This window comes from Marmota flaviventris, chromosome 4 (assembly GCF_047511675.1).
Source record: "Marmota flaviventris isolate mMarFla1 chromosome 4, mMarFla1.hap1, whole genome shotgun sequence".
Taxonomy (NCBI): domain Eukaryota; kingdom Metazoa; phylum Chordata; class Mammalia; order Rodentia; family Sciuridae; genus Marmota; species Marmota flaviventris.
Genome location: NC_092501.1, coordinates 129,330,099 through 129,352,608, shown reverse-complemented (window position 1 = coordinate 129,352,608; position 22,510 = coordinate 129,330,099). Strand labels below are relative to the sequence as shown.

Genomic DNA, 22,510 nt, shown 5'->3' with positions numbered 1-22,510 from the left:
AATAGTGGCTACCTCCCTGGACTGACTGACATAACATTAGTATAGCACTTTGGGTTTGCGTGGCAAAAAGTGGTTATTAAATAAGTTAATAAAAGTGCCTGGGACACTTAGGTAAGGGGATCCTACTCAGATCTGAGTAGCATTTTTTTAAAAAATCACTTTATGAACAAATCTTACAAAAACTTTTAAAAAATGCTCTCATAACACCAATCCTATTACTCAGGACAGGTAGCTATTTACTGGTATAACAGTGGAAATTACATTTATTCCACATACAAGACTGGAGACATCAATTGATGAGCCTGTGGCTATATAAGTAAAAAACTACTTCCTGTGTCAGAAAAGAACAGCTTTGAACTGGTCCCTATTTCCTGCTTCCCTTTAGGCCACTCATATCACTATCACAAATGATGCTTTTTACCAGGAAGGACAGGATGCAGGGAAACTTATAAAAGCAAAACTAAACCTTGTATTGTTTTTCTGTGATACTGAGAAAAGGTGTTATAAAGTTTGGTTCCCCACTGGGTATCCCCCTGTCTTGTCATTTGAAAGTCAGTTACATAAATTTAGCTTTTAAAGTCTCTGTCTTAATTTTCCTATTCCTATCCCAATCCCCCAAACGTAGGTTTAAAACTGTTGTGTTAAATACTTATAAATCCCTCGAGCTCCATCAGCCTGTGGAAATGCGTTGTCCTTTCTGGCACAGAAAAAGTGGTAGTTCTTGGCACAAGTTTTTAAGTCACATCCCACGGTGGCTCCTCTTTCACGACACAATGTGCATTTCTACAGAAGAATAGGTTTTACTAAATAAGATCCAGTTTTTCATAATCTTTGTTAAAATTTAAAAATATCATTAGATGTTATTTAAGCCAGCAGTCCTATATTTTTATCCTGGACATCATTGGTAAAGTTTCATCCTTCTTACAAACATTAGATACTATTTACATTTGGCTGCTCACTTGAAAATTTCAGCAAAACCTCAACTAGTGAATGCTTGGCCTGGACTGTTCCATAATGATCCCATTAAAAGCAGAAAATGCTTTTTGTTTTAAAAATCAATGCCTTTTTAAAAGAGATTTTCAAAAATCAGAGTTGGCAAACTTATCCAGCTCGAGGAGGCTACTGGTCCTGAAGGGTATAGGAACCTGAGACAAGAGCAGCTCCTGGCGGCCTGCCTGGAATCCCAGGTAGTCATGAGGCTGAGGCAAGAGGATCCATGTTCAATAAGAGCTAGTCACTTCTCTTAGATTCCTTTCTGGGGTAACATTAACTGTCTATAGGGTTGCTATTGAGGATAACGTGAGATAAAATAAAGGAAACTTCTTTGGAATCTATGTAGTAGAGATTCCCCCCAAAAAACAAACCAAAAACCCCAATTGAGTCATGTTTTTCTTAGTTTAGCTTATCTGATCCCTTGCTTTTATTTCTCGATCTGGTGTTTTATTGAAGGTGGTGTAGAGATGGTTAGGCAGACACTGTATGGCCCCAGAAACCTGAGTGGTTTAGGGAATCCAGCTATGACCAAGGCTGATTAGGATCATCTTCTGGCTGAATGACTGGTGGCCCAGTAAGACCATCTTGCAAAACAGATGGCTCACACCATTCCCCAACATCAGCACAAGCAAACGTGTAAATAAAGACAGTTCAAATGTAGGTGAGAAATAAGATTAAGATAAAAGGTGGGATTCCAAGTCAGACCATAAAAGAATGAAAATTTAATTGGGGGGACCAAAAACTCTCCCAAATAAATTTTAAATGGATTAAAACTCTAACTATGAAAGCAAATTAGGAAATAAAGGGGAAAGAAAAAAAGGATGGTGTGTGGTAAAGGAAGGCTGTCTAAGGAAGGTAGAAAACCCAGAAGCCACAAAGAAAAAGACAGATCTGACTATATAAAAAATTTAAACTTTTATATTTATGGTGACATATACTATCTGAAAAATTTAAGACAAGGAAAAAGATGGAAAGAAAAATGTTTGCAGCCAGATGCGGTGGTTCACGCCTGTAATCCCAGTGGCTCGGGAGCCTCAGGCAGGAGAATTCAAAGTTCAAAGCTGACCCCAGCAATTTAGCAAGGCCCTAAGTAACTAGCAAGTCCCTACTCAAAAAATAAAAAGGGCTGGGGATGTGGAGCAGTGGTAGAGCACCCTGGTTTTAATCCTTAGTACCAAAAAAAAAAAAAACCCAACAACAAAAAAATGTTTGAACAATATTAGATACAGGGTTAAGATAATCCACAGGAAAATGGTAACAGGCAAATTCCAAAAGAAATACAAATGGCAATAAACATTTATTTGCTTAAAGTCTTTACACATGTACAGTATTCATTGTAGCTCTGATGTGGCAGACATTGTTGAAGGATAAGGGGTAAGACAGTGGATTAAGTAGAAGGTACTGTCCCCATGAAGTGTATATTCTAGTGAGGAGGGGGTACAATGATTAAATAAAGCAAATTTAAAAACATCTCATGGTGGAATGGGGATGTAGCTCAGTGGTAGAGTGCTACAGTGCCTGTCTAGCATGTGAAAGGGTTAGATCCCTGGCACTGCAAAAACCCCCAAACAAAAATATAAAAACACCTCACAGAAGGGTTTATGCATTGTATCTAACTAAAATAAGACAAATGACAGTGTCATTGGGTCCCTACTTCAGATTGGGTGGTCAGTAAAGTATCACCTAAGGTGGTGACAGAGAAGGTTGGAATAATAAGAGCTCCTGGCCTGCAAGAAAGCAGGGAGAAAGATAGTCTAAGCAGAGGCACTTCATCCTTGTGGCAAGAATGAGCCTCCTAATGGGCAAGCTCACCAGAAAGGCAAAAAGAGGAAGGCCTCTTGTTACAGCAGGTGAGTGGGGGGAGAGTCTCATAAGGGCAGGGTCATGGAGGGCTTACAAGCCAGAGTACAGCAAAGTAATTTTATCTTTGTTTAAGGGGAACATAAACTGACCAGTATTTTTAAGAGATCAATCTGCTGTATGGAGAATGAGCCGAGTAGGATGGCAGGAAGAAATCAGGGTATCGGCAATCTTCAGCCACCTTTGAGAGAGCTAGACCAGTGATTTCAGTGGATTAATGATGCCAAGACAGAAGTGGGTAGACAGTGCAGTATGTCTAGGAGGATTGCTAATGCTAATGGGCTTGATGTTGTGCAGGGATGTGATGAGGGAGAGATCATTCTTAGACTTCTGCTTTGGGTAAGAGATCATTCTTAGACTTCTGCGGTGCTACTTATTGGGGTGAAGAAGGAATAGATTTGGATGGGGTGGATTGTGTTATCAAACTTAATATAAGATGCTTTTGTTATCTATGGAGATGTGTCAGGTTAGTAGACTGGAATTCTAATGAGGGGACAGGGCTGGAGATACACAGCCAGGGCATGGGGGAAGAAGTAGCCTGAAAAGTAGAAGACACCTTGTGTGTGTATGTGTGTGTGTGTGTGTGTGTTCAGAAAGGCAAAAGAGCCAGGTGCAATGGTGCATGCCTGTAATCCCAGCATTCAGGAGGCTGAAGCAGAAGGATCACAAGTTCTAGGCCAGCCTCAGCAACTTAGCAAGGCCCTAGGCAACTTAGTGAGATTCTGTCTCAAAATAAAAAATAAAAAGGGCTGGGCATGTGGCTCAGTGGTTAAGTGCCCCTGGGTTCAATTCCCGGTTCGATTCCTGCCCCCCACACCCCACCAAAAAAAAAAAAAAAAAAGAGGGTACTTCAAGACACAGGGTGTGGACAACTGGGTGAATACAGCTGAGAGGTTAAATAAGGGTAATCGTCAACTTGGGGTTGGGAGGTTGGAGCAAGGAGACGTTTTAAAGAGAGATGACAGGATGTGAAACAGGAAATGTAGAGGGTGGAGGGTGAAGCAAACATACAAGCGAAGTGATGAGGAACCTTCTGATATTTGCAGCCATGAATCTAAGTCAGTCACTATATTTGTGGGTTTTCTCCATCTCTTCAACTGCTCAAGTGCTGGTGCTACTAGGTTTATGCAGACAACAGACAGGTTTACCCAAGGATGGGACTTTGCCAGGTGAACAAGGAAGTGGTGCAGGGGGGTGGTGGGAGAGGGTGTTTGGGGTCTGGAAGACACTGCAGAGGTGGGCCATGGTGATGAGGTGTGGCCACAGATTGCAAAAGGAAGAACTGTCAGGGGAGAGTAATGAGACGGGTGGCAGAGGCCCAAAGAGAAATAATGTTCAACCTCTCCAGTAACCAGAGAGCTGTGAAATGAAGTTTTCTATACTTGGCAAAAATAAACAAGAATAGTGACACTCATTTTTGTCAAACTTTCTTTGACCATTTTGTCAGTTCATATCCAGCAAGAGAAAGGTCATCCCCACACATGGAATAAGAGGCCTTCTTTCATCCTCTATACAAAGAAGTATAAATCAGTACAACCTTTCCCAAGGGACGGTTTGTCAGCACAGTTCTTTTTTTTTTTTTTAAGTTATACATGGACATAATATCTTTAATTTGTATATTCATTTTTATGTGGTGCTGGAGATTGAATCCTGTGCCTCACATGTGTGAGGCAAGCACTCTGCCACTGAGCCCCAGCCCACAGTTCAACATTTTTACAGGAAATTCTGACTCAGCAATGTCATTTCTAGGAGTCTGCACTACAGATATGCTCAAGCAAGCACACAAGGATATATATGCAAAGATGTTTGTTGCAGCATTACTTACTATGGTGAAAACTCAGTATAGATTCATTATTTTATTTAACAAGGGAACAATTTTATGACTTATGGCACACTTTATAGAAATCCAGGGGTTCAGTAAAGAGAATAAATACCATGGGAATCACACGCTTATAGTTTTGCAAACTGCCTTCCACACTTCGGTACATCCTGTTCCCTCTTTTGGAATTCCCTGCCCATCTTTCTTTTTACCCCTCCACCACACACTAGGACGGGGGTCCAGAAGGCCAGCTGCAGGGAGGATTCTACCCTGTCAAGGCACTTACTCTGTACTGATGCTGCCCAACCTTGACCTCAGGTGACTGCACTCCTCTCTCCTTTATCCTCCACTTGCATCCCAAAGTCTGCAAAACCCCCCAGGTATACCCACCTCCTCCTGCATATTACGCCTTTAGTCAGCTGCCCTCATTCTTCAGCCTGGGTTCTTCCTTCATATGTAGACAATCTCTAGAATCTAATGGTGGGTTTCCTTAACTCTACCCAATTGACTCCACTGAAATCCACTAACAAAGAGCACAAAAATAATCTTTCAGTTACTTTCTAATTAGAGGAATATCTACTCACTCAATTTATCATGCCCAAAGTCCTTGAATGGACTCCAGTGGCCTCCCTATCACTTTATCAACATGAATTATATACCAGTATCCAATCTCCTATAAACACCCAGGGCAGGATCCATACACTCTGTTTTTATGCCTTGTTTTAGGATCTGCTAGTGTTATGTAAGCTGAGAAAGCAAAATTTGTCAAATTCCATCTAGACTGTACTCTCTTCACTCTGGACTTTCCATTTCTTCTGTTTACAAAATGGGCATCATTAGGTCTGTAGCTGGGAGTTTTCAACGAACAATGTATGTAACGCTTACTGCAGGATGCTGCTGATGTTGACATTTTACAAAGAATAAATGTTGGTTCTTTATCATTAATCTTACTATGATTGTGGAAGGAAGTGAGGCACTCATACTTACTATCTTGCTTGCTAAGCTGTGAGTGCCTTTCACAGGAAGTCTGTGGGCCTAATGGACCCAGGAGGAGAACCCCTCAGCATTCTGTCCTTCCCAGATAGCCCCCTGATGACTTTGGCTCCAAGGGTAGATTCTGATAAGTTATGGCTGTCCCTGGCAACTGATGCAGAAAGACAGTTTAAGATCAAATTAGAATTCCAGAGGCTTCTTATTCCATGTGTGGGGATGAGCTTTCTCTTTTGCTGGATATGAACAAAAAAGTATGATGCTCCAGGTACTATATGCAGCCACCCTACAGCCAGAAAGGGACAAGTTTATGCTGGGGACCAGGAAGGCAGGGGGAAGAAAATGGGCCCCTGATGACATCATTGATGTACTAAGGTTGGTATTTTCTCTGGTTAAGCATCCTCCTTGTTAAAGCCAGTCTGAACCAGGGTTTCTTCTACTTACAGCCAAAAGCATTCTAATTCATATCTACTTTACTAATGCAGCCTGGTAGTTTATTTTAAAATACTAATCTTCTGGGCTGGGGTTGTGGCTCAATGATAGAGTGCTCGCCTAATACGTATGAGGTACTGGATTCAATCCTCAGCACCACAGAAAAATAAATAAATAAAATAAAGTCGCTGGGGCTGGGGCTGGGGCTGGGGCTGGGGTGTAGCTCAGTGGAGGAACATTTGCCTGGCACATGTGAGGCACTGGGTTCGATCCTTAGAACTACATAAAAATAAATAAAATAAAGGCATTCTGTCCATCTACAACTACAAACAAACAAACAAAAAAAAAATAAAGTCATTGTGTAACAAAAGAAAAAATATTAAAAAAAACATTAAACTTCTTCAGCTCTCTAAAATGCTTATCTATCTCTGGTTATCAATTAAATTACTTTGTTTTGCATGCAACCCCAAGAGTATGGTCATCCTGTGTGAATAATAAAATCATTTCTACTTACCAACTTTCTTCCTCTCTGGATTTCTTTCTTTACTGATTCCACATCAAAATTTCTATCACAATTATGTGGATCATGATCCTCACATTCCACAAGGGCTGAAGAATACAGCTGCAGATAGGAAAACAAAAAAAAAAAACCGAGTATACATAAAGTAGTATTGAAAGCTACAGGCCAGAAAATGGTACTAAGAAACACTCACCAGGAGTGGAAGATGGATTAGAGGGTAGAATAGTGACCACTTTTCGGGGTTATAAGCAGACCACAAGCCACCCTGCTTCTCTGGGTGTGATCCTGCACCCCAGGCAAGTTTTATATTACGTAACTCTGACTCCCACTGGCTAATTGGACCTGGGTGGGCCCTGATGCCAAGTTGGACCAGATTCTCTATCCTTGGAGTGTGGAATAGGCTCTGAGCAATAGTGAAAGCAACACGATTCAGTATGCAGAGAAATAAAAGCAGAAACAAGGACATGAGAAAGGATACTCCTGATGGCTTCCCAGCTCTTACTTCTTCGACCTGTCTGCATCTTGGCCTTCAGGAGCCTTGAAATGCCCTGTAATCACGTTACAAATGTTTTCATGTTTAGGCTGGCTCAAATTTCTGTGGGTCACTTGAATTAAAAGAGTCCAACCTGCTTTCTCAATTGAAGATCAATATGTCACATATATTCAAATAACAAAGGGCATAAAAAACATAAGAGAAAAATTTTTGTGACACTGGCATAGGCAAAGATTTCTTACAAAAAGCAGAAGCCATAAAGAAAATTTAATAAATTGGACTTAATCAAAAACTTCTTGATCTTTGAAAAATATTGCTGAGAAAATAAAAAGGCAAGCCAGAGACTGAGATGTATTTACAATACACCTTTGTTTTGTTGTTGGTACTGGGAACTTAACTCAGGGGCACTTTACAACTAAGCACTTACAGCCCTTATTTTTTATTTTCAGACAGGGTCTCACCAAGTTGCTGAGAGCGTTGCTAAATTGTTGAGGCTGGCCTTGAACCTGTGATCCTCCTGGCTCAGCTTCCCAAATTGCTGGGATTATAGGCATAATCCACCACCACACCATACCTGGCTATAATACATCTAGCTGACAACGTACACGCATAAAGAAAAAACTTAAAACTCATTATTGAGTTTTAACAAATTAACAATGGGCAAGGATGGGGCTGTCACTCAGTGGTAGAACACTTGTTTAACATGTACAAGGCCCTAGTTGCTGGGCTCTATCCCCAGCACCACCAAAAAAGGGGCAGGATTTGAACAGACACTTCATAGAAGATTCAGTGAATAGTGAATTAAGCACATGAAAAGATGCCCAATATCATTAGCTCTCAGGCAAATTAAAACCACAAGATATCACTCTATGCCCAACAGACTGGCCCCAATTTTACAAAACTGATAATATCAAGTGTTGCCAGTGGCACATGCCAGTAAATCCCAGTGGCTTGGGAGGCTGACACAGGAGGATCACAAGTTCAAAGCCAGCTTCAGCAACTTAGTGAGACCCTGTCTCAAAATAAAAATAAAAAAGGATATTTCAAAATACATTCTACTGTCATGTATAATTTAAAAGAACAAATAAAAACATCTAAAAACTAAATAAAAATTATAAAGGGCTGGGGATGTGGCTCAGTGGTAAAGTGCCTGAGTTAAATCCTCAGTACAAAAAAAAAAAAAGACAAGACCAGCTATGGATGGAGATGTGGAACAAATGAAACTCATAGACATTGTTGGTAGATGTGTAAAATGATAACTTTTTTTGTTACCAAACTCAGGGCCTTTTGTACTGTAAGCAAGTATTCTACCACTGAGCTATCTATTCCTAGCTCTCAATTTTCCTTTTCTATTCTTTTTGAGACAGGGTCTTCCTATGTTTTTCTTTTTAATATATTTATTTTTTAGTCATAGGTGGACACAATATCTTTATTTTTTATTTTTATGTGGTGCTGGGGATCAAACCCAGCGCCTCATGTATGCTAGGCAAGCACTCTACCGCTGAGCCCCAGCCCCAGCCCGGGTCTCCCTATGTTGCCCAAGCTCTTCTCAAACTTGTGGTCTGAAGCAATGCTCTTGCCTCAATCTCCCGAGTAGCTGGGACAAGCATACACCACCTTGCCTGGCTCTAAAACAATAACTTTTAAAGTCAAAAGCACACTTATTTTATGACACAGCAATTCTACTGCTAGATATTTAGTAAAAAGAAATAAAAGCATTATTTCCACATGAAGACGTATTATCATAATAGTCTCAAACTGGAAATAATACATGTCTATCAACAGATGAACAGATAACAAATTGGGACATATTGATACAATGAAATACTATGAAAATATAAAAAGGAAAAAATACAGTCATCCCTCAATATCCTCTAGGGAATAATTCCAGGACTTACCCTCACTTAGATACCAAAATCTTCCAGTGCAAAGTCTCTTATATAAAATGGTGCAATATTTGCATATGACTTATGTATATCCTCCCATATACTTGAAATCATCTCTAGATTGAATACAGCATCTAAAATAATGCTTTGTAATTAGATGAAATACTATACTGTTTTTGTTTTTAAGACAGGACTATGGACATGTGCCACCATGACAAACTTCAAAAATTACTGAACAATTTTGAAACTCATAAAAGGCCTAAATTGAAGAGACAGACCCTATTTTTTTTTTAAATACTTTTTTTTAGTTGTTGATGGATGTTTAATTTATTTATTTAGATGTGGTGCTGAGAATTGAACCTAGTGCCTCACACATGCTAGGCAAGTACTCTACCACTGAGTTACAACCCAAGCCTGAGAGAGATCCTATTAATGGATAGAAAGATTCATATTATGAAGGATCTAATTTTACCCAAATTCATCTATAAATTAAATACAACTCTAATCAAAATTCCAATGGGAATCTTTGTGAAATCTGAAAAAAAAAAAAAATCTCAAAGTTCAAAGCACCAAAATAAGAGCCAAGGCTTATTTTATTTTTCTTTGAGGTACTAGGGATTGAACCCATAGCCTTCAATGAACTAGATCCTTAGTCCTTTTAATTTTGAGACAAGTTATCACTAAGTTGCCCAGGTTGGCCTCAAACTTATTATCTTCCTGTCTCAGTCTCGCAAATAGCTGGGATTGTAGGCACGCACTACTGTGCCCAGGTAAGAGCCAAGACTCATGATAAAGCCATAATAATTAAAACTCTGTTGCATCAGCTCAGCAATAGCACCAGAAACAGATCCTTGCAAATGAGATTTGATACTGCCAGCATCCTGGGTAAGCGTAAAAGTTCTAGAATTAGACTCCTGAGAATTTTGGCTGTCATTTACAGTTGTGGGACCTTGGGAAAGTGACAATCTCTCAGTGCCTCAGATGTTTCACCTTTAGCTTAGGGAGAGTAATGGTTGCAGTGAGGATTAACATTTTAATGTAGGTAAAGCTCCCAAAACATTACCACACACATACTAAACAACAGTTATCATTACTTTGAGATGTTGTTTTTACTTAAAATAAAAAATAGAAGATATACATTATTCATGAATGATGGTATGACAGCTGATGTGAATAATGAATGGTGGTATGACAGCTGGTGTAACTTGGTGGTGGAGTGCTTACTTATCATAATGGGTTCAATCCCCAGAACCACAAAACAGACAGACTGGAAAGAAAAATTGTCAATTATATGGAAAAATAAAATTAATTTCTACTTTATGTAATAATAATATTCCAGTAAAATTAAGAAACTAATAAGAAAAGCAAGATTTTAAAACTTATGGGGAAAAAAGGATCTTAGCAGAAAACAATTTCTTTGGTTAAAAAAAATCTCACCAATTCTATAAAGGAAAATAATTATGACTTTAACTGAATTATGAACTTCTGACAGAAAATGCCATAAATATAATTAAATAACAAATAATAAAGCTTTACTATTTTTAATGAATACATATAAGCAAAAACAACATCTCAAAGATAAAACATAAAGCCTACCAACACCCAATGCACAGATATAGAAAATACAATGGACCATAAGCAGGAGAATTGATAATGCAATCCCCAGGAATGAGGGAGTGCAAGAGAGATACTATTTCGGGCCGGGGTTGTGGCTCAGTGGTCAAGTGCTTGCCTAGCATGCATGAGGCACTGGGTTCGATCCCCGATATCACATTTAAAAAAACCAAAACAACAACAACAAAAAAAACAAATAAGATGAAAGTATTGTGTCCATCTATAACTAAAAAAATTTTTTTTAAAAAGATACCATTTCATGTGAATTGAGGGGGGAAAAATGATAACCTCATAATATGAAGTACTGGTAAGGATGAAGAGAAAAATGCTCTGAAACAATAGTGGAAGTCAAATTTGCTACAATGTCTTTGGAGAGTAATTTGGTAAATTTAGTGAAGTGAAAACACCACTTCTCTGTTCCCCAGCAACTCCACTCTTAGCTATATTCCCTAGACAGAGAATTCTCACATGTATGAGGAGACCTAGATAATTGTTAGTCATAGAAAGAAAACCGGCAAAATCTAAATGCCCATTCACAGGTGAACAGTGGTCACGCAATGAAACACTATTTAAAATGAAAGACTTACAACTATGTTTAGCACCATGGATAAATCTAAAACAAAATTATATCTGGGTGGAAGGTCTACAGATGTCTGTTACAGTTGAAATCTTTCATTAAGTTTTTTTTTTTTTTTTTTTTTTGTGTGTGTGTGTGTGTGTGTTTTACTGGGGATTGAACCCAGGAGTGCATTAGCACCTCCAGCCCCTTTTTAAAATTTTCATTTTGCGACAGGGTCTCCTCCCACTACACTGCCCAGGCTAGCCTCAAACTTGAGATTCTCCTGCCTCAGCTTCCCAAATTGATGGCCTTATAGGCATGCATCACTGTGCCCGGCTTCATTAGACTACCTTTGAAGAAGCTGCTTCATCATAGTTCTCTTCATGTGTTTGACAAGTTATAAATAAATAAAATTAAATGTAATCATAAGATAATAAGATCTGAAACCCTTTAAAGTTAGAAAACTATGTGCCACAATCTTCACTTAAAAGCCCAATGGCCAACTCTCCTTAGTCCTTGTATTCAAAGCACCATTTATCTATTCAGCACCATTTATCTATTCTGGTATGTCCAGTCCTAAAACGACTCATGTAGTTTCACGTAAGTTTTCAAGTAACTTACCAAACAACATTCATGAGCAGCTATATTCTCTGATTGTGCAAAGTACAGGACACTATACTCGAGATCTTTGGGGCAGAGTGCACATGTCCTTTTTTCCATCTTTTCTGCAACCTGAAAGATACCTATAAGTAACATCCCTGGTGAGAAATGGAAAAGTAGAATTTCGTCATCTGGACACATCCTCCTCCAGTCTTAAAGTAGAAGGCCAGGTCCTTATTTTTATAGTCTCAACTCCCCCAGAGACAAAAAATTGGGGACCCAAAGGGAAAAGTAACTTATTTTTTTTTTTTTTTAAATTTTTTAGTTGTAGTTGGACACAATACCTTTATTTTATTTATTTTTATGTGGTGCTGAGGATTGAACCCAGTGTCTCCCACGTGCTAGGCGAGCGCTCTACCACTAAGCCCCAGCCCTAGCCCCAGCCCCAACTTATTTTATATATATTTAAATGGGTTAAAGAAAAAAAATAATTCATTTAAAATGTCTAAAAATGAGGAAAATCTTCATTCGAGAAACACAACCATGAAATTAAGCAGAAGCAAAGTTCTCAAAACATTGCCTTGCCCATAGCAAGCTCTCAGTAATAATGACTGTCATTACAAATCAACAACAAGGATGTATTCAGGAAACAGTGCTCTGGTTAACTATCCATAACAAAACACAAATCATACCTCTATGTCATACTACATTCAAAAACAAATTCTGGGAGAATTAAAAAAGCAAATGAGTTATGTAACTTTGCGTGCTTTAACTCAACATTATGATTAGTCAGGAAAGAGACATAAAGGAAGGAATCAGTTTTGTTTTTTTTAGGAGAGGAAAGGAAAAACAACTAAGGGGGAAAAAAGCTGGGAAGAGAAGGGAAGAGGCAGAGAGAGGAAGCAAAGAGCCAGTTGTTGGGAAGATTCCGACTAGAGTCAGTTAAAAGGCAAGTTTCTCTAATTTGTTAATTTGCTATTATTTTGGCCACAAGCATGAGACTTTGTCTTGCTCCTTGAAAATTCTCATCCTCTTATTCCTTTGTTTTTTCTACAGTAGAAAACTGCTTTTAAGATGAGTGCAGTGGGGCATGCATGTAATCCCAGCAACTCAGGAGGATGAGGCAGGAGGAACACAAAGTTCAAGGTCAGCCTGGGCAACTTAATGAGATTCTGTCTCAAAATGAAAAGAAAAAAGGCTGGTAATATAGCTCAGTGGTACAGCATCCCCAGTTCAATCCCTAACACTAGTCCCTCCCTGCCAAAAGAACCCAAAACTGAAACCAAAACCAAAAACCTTACAAAGCACAGGCTTCAAAAAGACAGTGTCAGGCAGTTACATTATTAGTGCTAAAATTCCCTAGACTATCATGTTTCCCACAATAATATGTGACACTCTGTTATAGTTTGGATCTAGAATGTCTCCCAAAGGCTTGTGTGGTGAAGGCTTGGTCCCCAATTCAGCAAGGTTCAGGGGTGAGACTTCTGGGAAGTAGTTGGGACATAATGGCTCTGATTTAATCAATGGATTAATTCATTGATGGGTTCATAACTGAATGGATTATTGGAAGGTGAGGACATGTGATATAGGGGTAATTGAGCAGAAAAAAGCCACTGTGAGAGCCCGTGAGTCTTACCTTGAGTTTAATCATTGGTGCTGCAGACACACTCCAGGTCAGTTCATAGCAGTGTGGTGACCACCTCTGTATTTTCACATCTCACTATAGGAGATGGGGCCTGGTTGGAGGAAGTAGGCCACTGGGGGTATGCCCTAGAAGGGTACATCTTGTCCCAGGTCCATTTCTTGTGCACTTGCTCTCTCCTCTTCCTGTCTGCCTGCCATGAGCTGAGAAGCTTTCCTTAGTTGGACCCTTCCAGCATGATGTTACTGCCTTGCCTCAAGCCTAAAACAAAGGAGCCAGCTCACCATGGATTGAAACTCTCTGAAACCATGAGCCAAAATAAACCCTTCCTCCTTTGTTTTTCTTGGGTATTTTGTCACAGTCAGAAACTAACAGAAGCTGAGGCTGGAGCTCAGTGGTAGAGTGCTTGCCTAACACGTATGAGGCACTGGGTTCGATCCTCAGCACTACTTAAAAATAAATAAAATAAAGGTATGGTGTCCATCTACAAGAGACATCTAATATACATATATTAAAAAAACAGTGTCTGACAGAATATGCACCTACTCCTTATTGTATAAGAGTTGGACACTTTAATTAAAGGTCCTCTTTTCTGTGCACAGCTGAAGGTCACCTGCAGACAGGTGTGCTGCATGGGCTGATACCCAAGCAGGGCCTCCAGCACTCACTCTGGGGGCTCTGTGCCCCATCTGATCTGCACTCCTAAGTATTTGGGCTCCTAGGACCCCGGCATGTGAGAATACAGAGGTGGTCACCACACTGCTATGAACTGACCTGGAGTGTGTCTGCAGCACCAATGAATAAACTCAAGATAAGACTCATGGGCTCTCACAGTGGCATTTTTCTGCTCAACTACCCCTATATCACATTTCCTAAAAGATTTTAGCTCTTCTAGTTCATCTATTCTTCTAGACTGGAGGAAGGATGTAATTGGGGGAGTCTGTCACTTTGGGGGCTCTTACATAGGCAGGCAATCCTTCACTATCTTAACTCTCTATATACATTATTTGGAACTTCTGGACCAAGTACATTTAGACAACTTGGTCCCTTAGCCATCTGAACTCAGGAACTATGTAGATTCAGATAGATTGGATACCTGTAGGTGTGTCATGGGTGTTTAGGTTTTTAGGGACCAGCCCATTGGTCTCCATTAGTAGCTGAGGCTAAGAACAGTGAAGATCAGCAGAGCCCCCCAGAGTCATCCTAGCAGGTTTAGCAAGCCTGTGGACTCAACAGATTGACCTGACAAGATTATAGGATTTCAGAATTCTCAAGTATGGAACTGATCGGTAAGAAAGGGTCTGTAGAATGAAGCTGCAGAAAAATTATAAGAAACCCAAATCACAGCAATGCTCCAGACTCTCCAGCAACCTGCAGGCCCACCATACCTGGGAACAGCTTGCTAAGGCTTCAACTTCTATAGGCCTATCCTCCCCAATGCTCCTCTACCTAGAGCTGGTCTTAAGCCCATCAGACAAGGGCAATCCACCACCAGGCAGAATCTGGGTGTAGCCAGGTAGGTGGCCAAGGAACACATTCTGTCACTTAAGAATAAAGGAAACAGATGGAATGAGATCCACTAACCTTTAACATTCATTTAAAACCCTCTTCTAGTAGGATATATTGTTATATGGTTATATTGTTGCCCTAGTTTGGGGCCCTTTCTGAAAAATGCTACAGCATCTGTGTTCTGGGGGTTTGAGGCTGTCTATGCTTCCTGCTGAAGTCATTGTGGTTGATTTCTTGACTTGTAACTAATTGCAAATCCTGATTTATCACCAGGCCATCTCAGTGACTTTCAGGATGCTCAGCAGAAGGGGCAGCCCAGAACAGCTTCTTACTAAACAGTTTTTTGTGTTTTTTTTTTTCTGCTTAAATTACACTGTGTTTGTACTATCTGCAGTCAGCAAGTCTTGACTAACACTTAAATTCCCATGACTTGTGTGCACACTCATGTGTGTGCTGTTCTGGTGCAAGTGTGGAAGATGTACCTTGCCTGCTGTTTTCTGAGTCCATTCTGATAAGCTCATGTCCTTGCCTCTGCTTTCTCTGTCACGACTGTGCTCCAATCCTCCTGATACTGCCAGAGTGATTTATCAAAAATGTATAATCTGAGATTGAGGGTGTAGCACTTGCCTAGCATGTATGAGGCTCTGGGTTTGATCCCCAGCTCTATAAAAAATAAAGTGTCTATCTGCACACATTTTCTCATCATCAACAAAGCAGAAGCCAAATTCCTTAGTGTTATAAACAAGCCCTTTCATTCTTTTGACAAATATTTGATGAGGACCTACTATGCCCTATACTACAAAGCAAATAGTTCTAGGCACTAAGAATATAGAAAAGATTAAGTGTATCAACATTCTCGGAACTTAAATTCCAGTGGCAAAGAAAGACATTAAGTAAAATTTCCCCCTCCAGATAGTGGTAAGTCCATAGAGAAAGAGTAGGAAGAGGTAATCAGTAGTCAAAGAGTGCATTTTAGACAAGATGGGCAGGCAAGGTTCAGGGAATAGGCAGACATTTAAGTGTGGTGGGAAAATGAAAATGGGACAATATGTGGATGAATTTTTCTTACTGAGGGAACAGCAAATATAAGGATACTGAAGCAGATTTGATAGCTTACTGGACACACAAGGCAGCAGGGGGTGGCAGTCATCAAGATGGGTAAAGTCAAATCAGAAAAGAACATGGGGTGAGCTGTAATGGGAGACAACTAGAACAGGAAAAGTGCTTTGCTCTAGGCCTGCTTGTATGAAAGGCTAGAAGAGAAAACAGGAGCCCAGTAGTCCAGACAGGAGACAATGGCAGCCTGGGCGTGGATGGAGTAATGGAAGTGTTTAAGAAGTAGTCAGGCATGAAACAGATTTTGAAGACAGAAGTAATTGGCCTAACTGATGTGTTGGATGGGGTATGGGGAAAAAGGAAAAGTGTTAAGGATACCACTAAGGTTTCTGACCTGAGCAACTGGATGAATGGGATGGGGAAATCTGGGGGCTGAACAAGTTTGCAATGTAGGGAAGACAAATTCTCTTAAGGATGTAGTCAGTTTGAGATCACTGCAGACATGGAAATTGGTTTAAAATCCTGGAGTTTGGGGAAGATGTCAGGAAAGAACATCATCTCTCTGTCTTCTCATTTTGCAGTCCATATACACACGTATTAGTTGAATGAAACAGTCAACTGGTTGGCTTATGGTTGCCATTTGTTTTATGGTTTGATGCTCTTACTTGTGTCCTCCTCTCTGCCTGCATTTGCCTTTTCCACTTATGGCTGATTCTTATCCTTTAGAAAGTTAAGACCAGGCGTCCCCTTCTCTAAAAAGCTTTCCTTGGACATCAGGAGAAATTAGGGGCCCCTCATTTGTGCCTCTGTGGTGCTGACTACTTCTAACTAAAGTTGCCTCTTAACATCCTCTGGAGTAGGGACTGCCTGGCTCGTCTTTATATCCTTATGACTAGCCCTGAGCCTGGCAAATCGCAGGAGCGCTACAGGTGTTGAAGGGAAGAGGCCCACTCAGAACACTCATTCAAGCTGAGGGCCCAGGAGGAGTGGAGCAAAGGAAATGGTGTCCAGTCATGTCCTCTATGAGGTCTTTCCCAGCCGCTTCCTGAGACTCAGCTGCTGGTAGCATCCCTTCCCTGCGGCCTGTTTACTCCAGCTTCCCCGCAGCAGGGCAGCTCTCCTGCGGCAGGGTGGAATCTCACTCGGGAGTTTCAGTTTCCCTGAGTTTCGGTCGCTTGCAGTCAGTGAAGCAGAGCCAGGAGCACCTGGTCCACTGCTCCCCAGTGAAATGTCAGAAGGCCAGAAGGAGAATCAAAGCCACTGCAAGTGGCCGCACGTCGCCCTCCCCTTCTCCCTGGACCCGCTGTGCAAGCGAGCGCGAGTGCAGGGCAAGTTCGTCCTGTGGGTCCCTGGCGGCCCTGAGCAGGCCGAGAAGGGACTCGGGTCCCCGCGCGGCTGCCAGGCAGCCCCGGCCCGGCCGCCCGCACGGTACTCACCGGTAGGGAAGGGCAGCACGTCCTGCAGCTCGGGGTCGCCGGCGCGGCGCACGGACTCGGCCCTGGGCGGGGATGCGTGGGCCATGGCCGCAGACTGCGGGTCTCGGCAGCCTGTCGGCGGTGGCCCGTGGGCGCACTCCCGGAAGTCCTGGCGGCGCCGTCGCTTCCTTAACTCCCCGGAGCCGCTGCAGGGAAAGCTCGAGCCGAAGACCCAGGTTGGCATGGGGAGGGGGGTTTCTCGCAGTTTTCCAGGTCTAATGGTTATTTTGGTAGGTTAAACTACAACAATAACAACAAAACCCCAGAAACGACTACATATGCCAGTGCCCCTACCCCCTCCCACGGCCCCAGCTCAGCTGTTCTGAGGTTCTTCTGAAACTCGTCCACCATTTGGCCTAAATAGCCCTATCTTAAACCAACGCAGAATTAACCGACCCTAAATCCAGTTGCCAGGAGCAAGCCTTTATTTAGCACCCACTGGATACAGAGCACCACACAAGACGAGGTTTTCAGTGCATATAATAAATATACGTGTACACAACATAAATACATATATTAAATTATAACTTAAAATTAATAGAAGCATAAAAATTAATTTGCTGCAGAATTAAAGGAAAACTTCTGCAGGTCTTGAACTTGGTGAAGGTTTCTAAGCTGCAAATGCAAAATTGTGGTAAGAAAAAATGTAATTTGGACAGTCTTGACAAGTATGAATGTATTATAGAAGAATGTCGTGGGGGTTGGGGGCAGAGGTGTTGCAAATGGGAAATGAGCAGACCCTAGGCACATGATTTTTTTTTTTTTTTTTTTTGGCTTTTCCCACAGGAGGATAGAAAAGTATGCCTTGCCAGGCAGAAAAGAAAACCCTTGAGCCCACAGGATTTCTCAGCAAAACAGCTGAGGCATGGTAAACCAATCCAGGAACTTTTTCTCTCTCTCAGACTGCAATGTTCTCTTAATTCTGAAGAAAGCCCTATAATGTTAAGGGACAAAACAAGGAAAATAATACAAGGAAAATAAACAAAGCTGAGAGGACAGAGAATATGTAAGAAAAAAATAAGACATATGAATGCATGTATATGTATGTATATGCACACACACAGAAATATAAAATACTGCAAATGGGCCAATACAGGATGTTATAAAGAATATTAAAAGAAAAAAAGAGAATTCTTACAAATTAAAAATGAGACCATAAAAATCAAAAGTACTCTTCAGTATCTTCTAGGGTACTGAAGAGTAAGTTAAGTAAAGTTCCTAGAAGGTAAAGCAGGAAGACAGAGCTGGAAATTAAGAGAACAGTAGAAAGAAAACCAGAGAACCAATACTGGAGATCTAACATTTTGGTAACAGGAATTCCAAAAAGAGATGAGAAAGCCTTCAAGAAATGGTTTCTGTACTGAAAAACAAGGTTTTAAGATGAAAAGATCTCATCAAACACCAGTAGAAGGATGAAAATGGACTCTGACCAGAGACAAACACTGGGACAAAATTAATCCTATAACTTCAAGAGAGGTAAAAATTCTATACCCTGCCGAAAATAGCAATCAAGAAAGTAAAATAAAGACATTTCAAATGTGCAGAGTCTCAAAACATTTACTTCTTATCTTTTTCAAAAGTTACTGGTGTCAGGTGTAGTGGCATGTGTCTATAATCCCAGCTACCTAGGAGGTTGAGACAGGAGGACTGCAATCTTTGGGGCCAGCCTAGGCAACTTAGTGAAACCTTTTTCAAAAATAAAAAGGGCTGATGATATAGTTCAGTGGTAAAGTGTACCTGGGTTCAATCCCGAGTCCAAAAAATAAAAATAACAAGCTATTGGAGGCTATGCTTCACCAACATAAAAGAGTAGACTAAGGAAAGGGAAACTAGAAACAGATCTGACATGAGAGACAAAGCAAATCTCTAGGGTACTGAAGTGAGATGCTAGCTGTAAAATAATTGAGAATGAAGCAGATCACAATTTCTGGAGAAACTTCTCAAAGAGGATAAAACTGATAGAATATTTCAGGTTTATGAATGTTAGATGGACTCCTAAAGCAGATCTTAAGGAAATACTGGCTGATCTATAATATTTCCTGCACAAAAATATTTGACTAAACTTCTCACTTTATTTTAGCATACTGCCTAAAATTCCTGCATCTTTATTGTAAATACACAGATTTCTCAACTTGACTCATCTGTCTATAGACAATTGGGTTTTAATTTTTTGGCTACTTTTCCTAGTTCTTGGTTTCCCAAGTTCAATTTTCATCTGGTTCAATATTTTTAAGAAACTGGGTCCCAACTTAAAATAGATTTGTTTGAAAGGTAATCAAACTAAACCCCAAATCAAGTAACAACAACAAAAAGACATAAACCCCTCAAAAAAGAAATCCCTTCCTATTTCCCATAATGAGGACTGAACCCAGGGGAGCTTTACCATAGAGCTACATCTCAATCCTTTTTCATTTCCGACAGAGTCTTACCCAGTTGCTTAGTCTAGCCTTGAACTTGTGTTCCTCCTGCCTTGGTCTCCATTTAATTACTCCTTTTCAAATTAATAGTACCACCTGGAAGTTCCTAGGAGCTAAATGTACTTTTTCTGTAAGGGATAAAATTAATTTTGATTCTTGGAGCTTCACAGTCCCCTTTTCCACTAGATGATCAGGGTTAGCCTACAGCAAAGTAGTTAACTTCCCCTTTTTTCTACAAAAACAACCAGCCATGCCCAGGATATACCAAGAGGCTGTTTTAGACTCTGAAGCTCAAAATTGTTGTTTTGTTATATTTTTGATGTGAAATTTTGCCCAGGATAATTCCTTCTAGTTTCAAGGTTTCTTTTACTTATAGTTTTATTCTCTTTAGAACAAAATATTCAATTTTCTCTAAGTTTCTATTCCCTCTTATCTTGTCTGCATTGAAGGAGTGAAGGGAAACTGGAAAAGAGGATTAATCTCAAAGAGTTGAATCAAAGAATTTGTCAAGGGCCGGGGATATAGCTCAGCTGGTATAGTGCTTGCCTCTCATGCACAAGGCCCTGGGTCCAATCCCTAGTACCACACTAAAAAAACCCAAAAAACAAAAACACCGAAGAGTTTGTCAGAAACTTAACTTACTGAAGAGTCTCTCCTCCCCAAATGATTGATGGGACAGTTTCACGGAGCCAGATATAGTTTCTCTTAACAAGTATTAAAATACTTGGGAGAATTGGGGTGTGTGTGTGTCAGTGGTGCAGCACTGGCCTAGCAGGCATGAGGCCTAGCACTAGGGGTAAAAAACAAAAACTGCACACCTTGGGAGTACTATGTATAAAATTAGTTCTCACGTATCCCTCAGGTTCTGTTGCCCACCTTGTAGCCTATAATGATGTGCCAGGAATTAAACATTAATTTTGTGAGTAAATGTGATATTTGGTCCTTGCAGGTATAAACTAAATAATAGTGATTAAAAAAGTAACTTAGAAACTACTGAATTCTATTTTTTTCTTAATATACAATTTGTAAATAAGTTATAAATTATACAGTGATATTTCATATAAAATATACATTTCCATTGTACTCAAGTAAAGTTGAACAGCAGTAAAAACAAGGATAGCCTGTGCATATGAAAATGTTCTTATTTTGAGTCTGGAATTTAATCAAATAAAATAGAAATACAATATGAATCCTGAAAAAAGAAAAAATGAGAATTACCTTGGTGTACAGCAACCTACATTAATTCCACTGATGACTGAGGATTCTTTTGCATGGCTCCAATTTGAGCCTTATCTAACTTCATGAACAGGCATTAGTTACATATTTATAATATTTTTTTCCTACACTTATTAACCCCACATTGACAGAGTATTTCTTTGTCAGGCATAGTCCCAGCTTCATAACCATAATCCCACGTTAGTTCTGTTCTTGCTTTCACATACCTAGAAAGTAGAAATGAAAAATAATCATAACTACCTTAAATAACTATCAAATGAATCAAAATTGAATGTCAATTTACACATTAACATCAATAACCATCTTAATAATATGATCTATTTTCTCTCGCTAGCACCCATCAGTTAGGAATGATTTTTTAAAAAATATTTATTTTTTAGTTGTAGTTAGATATGTATGTATGTATGTATGTATCTATCTATCTATCTATCTATTTTTTTTGCTGAGGATCGAACCCAGGGCCTCACATGTGCTAGGCGAGCACTCTACCGCTGAGCCACAATCCCAGCCCAGTAATGATCTTTTATTAAGAACAATTATTGGGGGTGCGGTTGTGGCTCAGCGGAAGAACACTCGCCTAGCATTTGCGGGGCACTGGGTTCGATCCTCACTACCACATAAAAATAAATAAAGTCAAGGTATTGTGTCCAACTACAACTAAGACAAAATATTAAAAAAAAAGAACAATTATTTGATTATTTCAAATTTACTAAAATCGTAAGAAAGAAGGAATCTGTTACTATCCATGAGGGAGGAAGTGTGTTTTGCAAATGTGAACCTATGTAAAGTAACAGATTGGGGACAATTATAAGATGAAGAAGATATAGCACTTTTTGTCATTCATCTCCCTCAACTGAACTGGGTGAGATCTTAAAACCTATCAGTAATTAATTCTAAGTGAGAATAGAATAGAAATTTCAAGTGTTCAAAATTTTATTGATTAGGAAGAGTTTAGGATAATTGAATATTCCAGGATACCAGATATTTGGGGCTATATTACACATCTTTATATATTTTCTATATAATTTCAGAATTAAATCATATCAGCAAAATCAATATCAAACCTGTTGGTGAAGAATGCCACCAATGGAAAATTTCTGTCACGTGTTTCTACAAAAACATTCTGTACCAAGAGATTTGGGCAACAACTATGCTGTTAAAAACAAACAAACAAACAAACAAAAACACAGAGATTAGATATAGCACAAAGTTTGCTACCTTATGTTTTGCACTATTAGAATACCATTCTGTTTCCAACACGTCTCACTGATTTTTTCTTTTTTCTATATTACTATATAAAATACTAAAAGCTCATGACAGTACTATTAATAGAAACCCATGCAGAAAAGCCCTGTTTTGACATTCTGATATCCTGGTGATAGAAATGCAAAATGGTACTCAAAAAAGTG

General features: G+C 39.8%; 1 protein-coding gene across 5 annotated transcripts in view; it reads right to left on the bottom strand.

Moving 5' to 3' along the window:
* Positions 1–22,510, bottom strand: part of LOC114087327 (histone-lysine N-methyltransferase SETDB2-like) — a 72,465-nt gene that overhangs the window by 11,327 nt on the left and 38,628 nt on the right. For 2 of the 5 annotated variants that reach the window (XM_071611512.1, XM_071611513.1), the window contains exons 13-14: positions 22,166–22,254; positions 17,856–21,057 (exon numbers count right to left, since the gene is read on the bottom strand). In XM_071611512.1, coding sequence (XP_071467613.1) covers positions 20,922–21,057; positions 22,166–22,254 — 225 coding nt within the window. In that variant the 3' untranslated portion in view covers positions 17,856–20,921. Of the gene's footprint in view, positions 1–649; positions 784–6,608; positions 6,717–11,787; positions 11,910–13,402; positions 13,866–17,409; positions 17,574–17,855; positions 21,058–21,224; positions 21,308–22,165; positions 22,255–22,510 lie in introns of those variants that run through there. The other 3 variants (XM_027928748.2, XM_027928746.2, XM_027928747.2) reach the window with 3 other exon arrangements.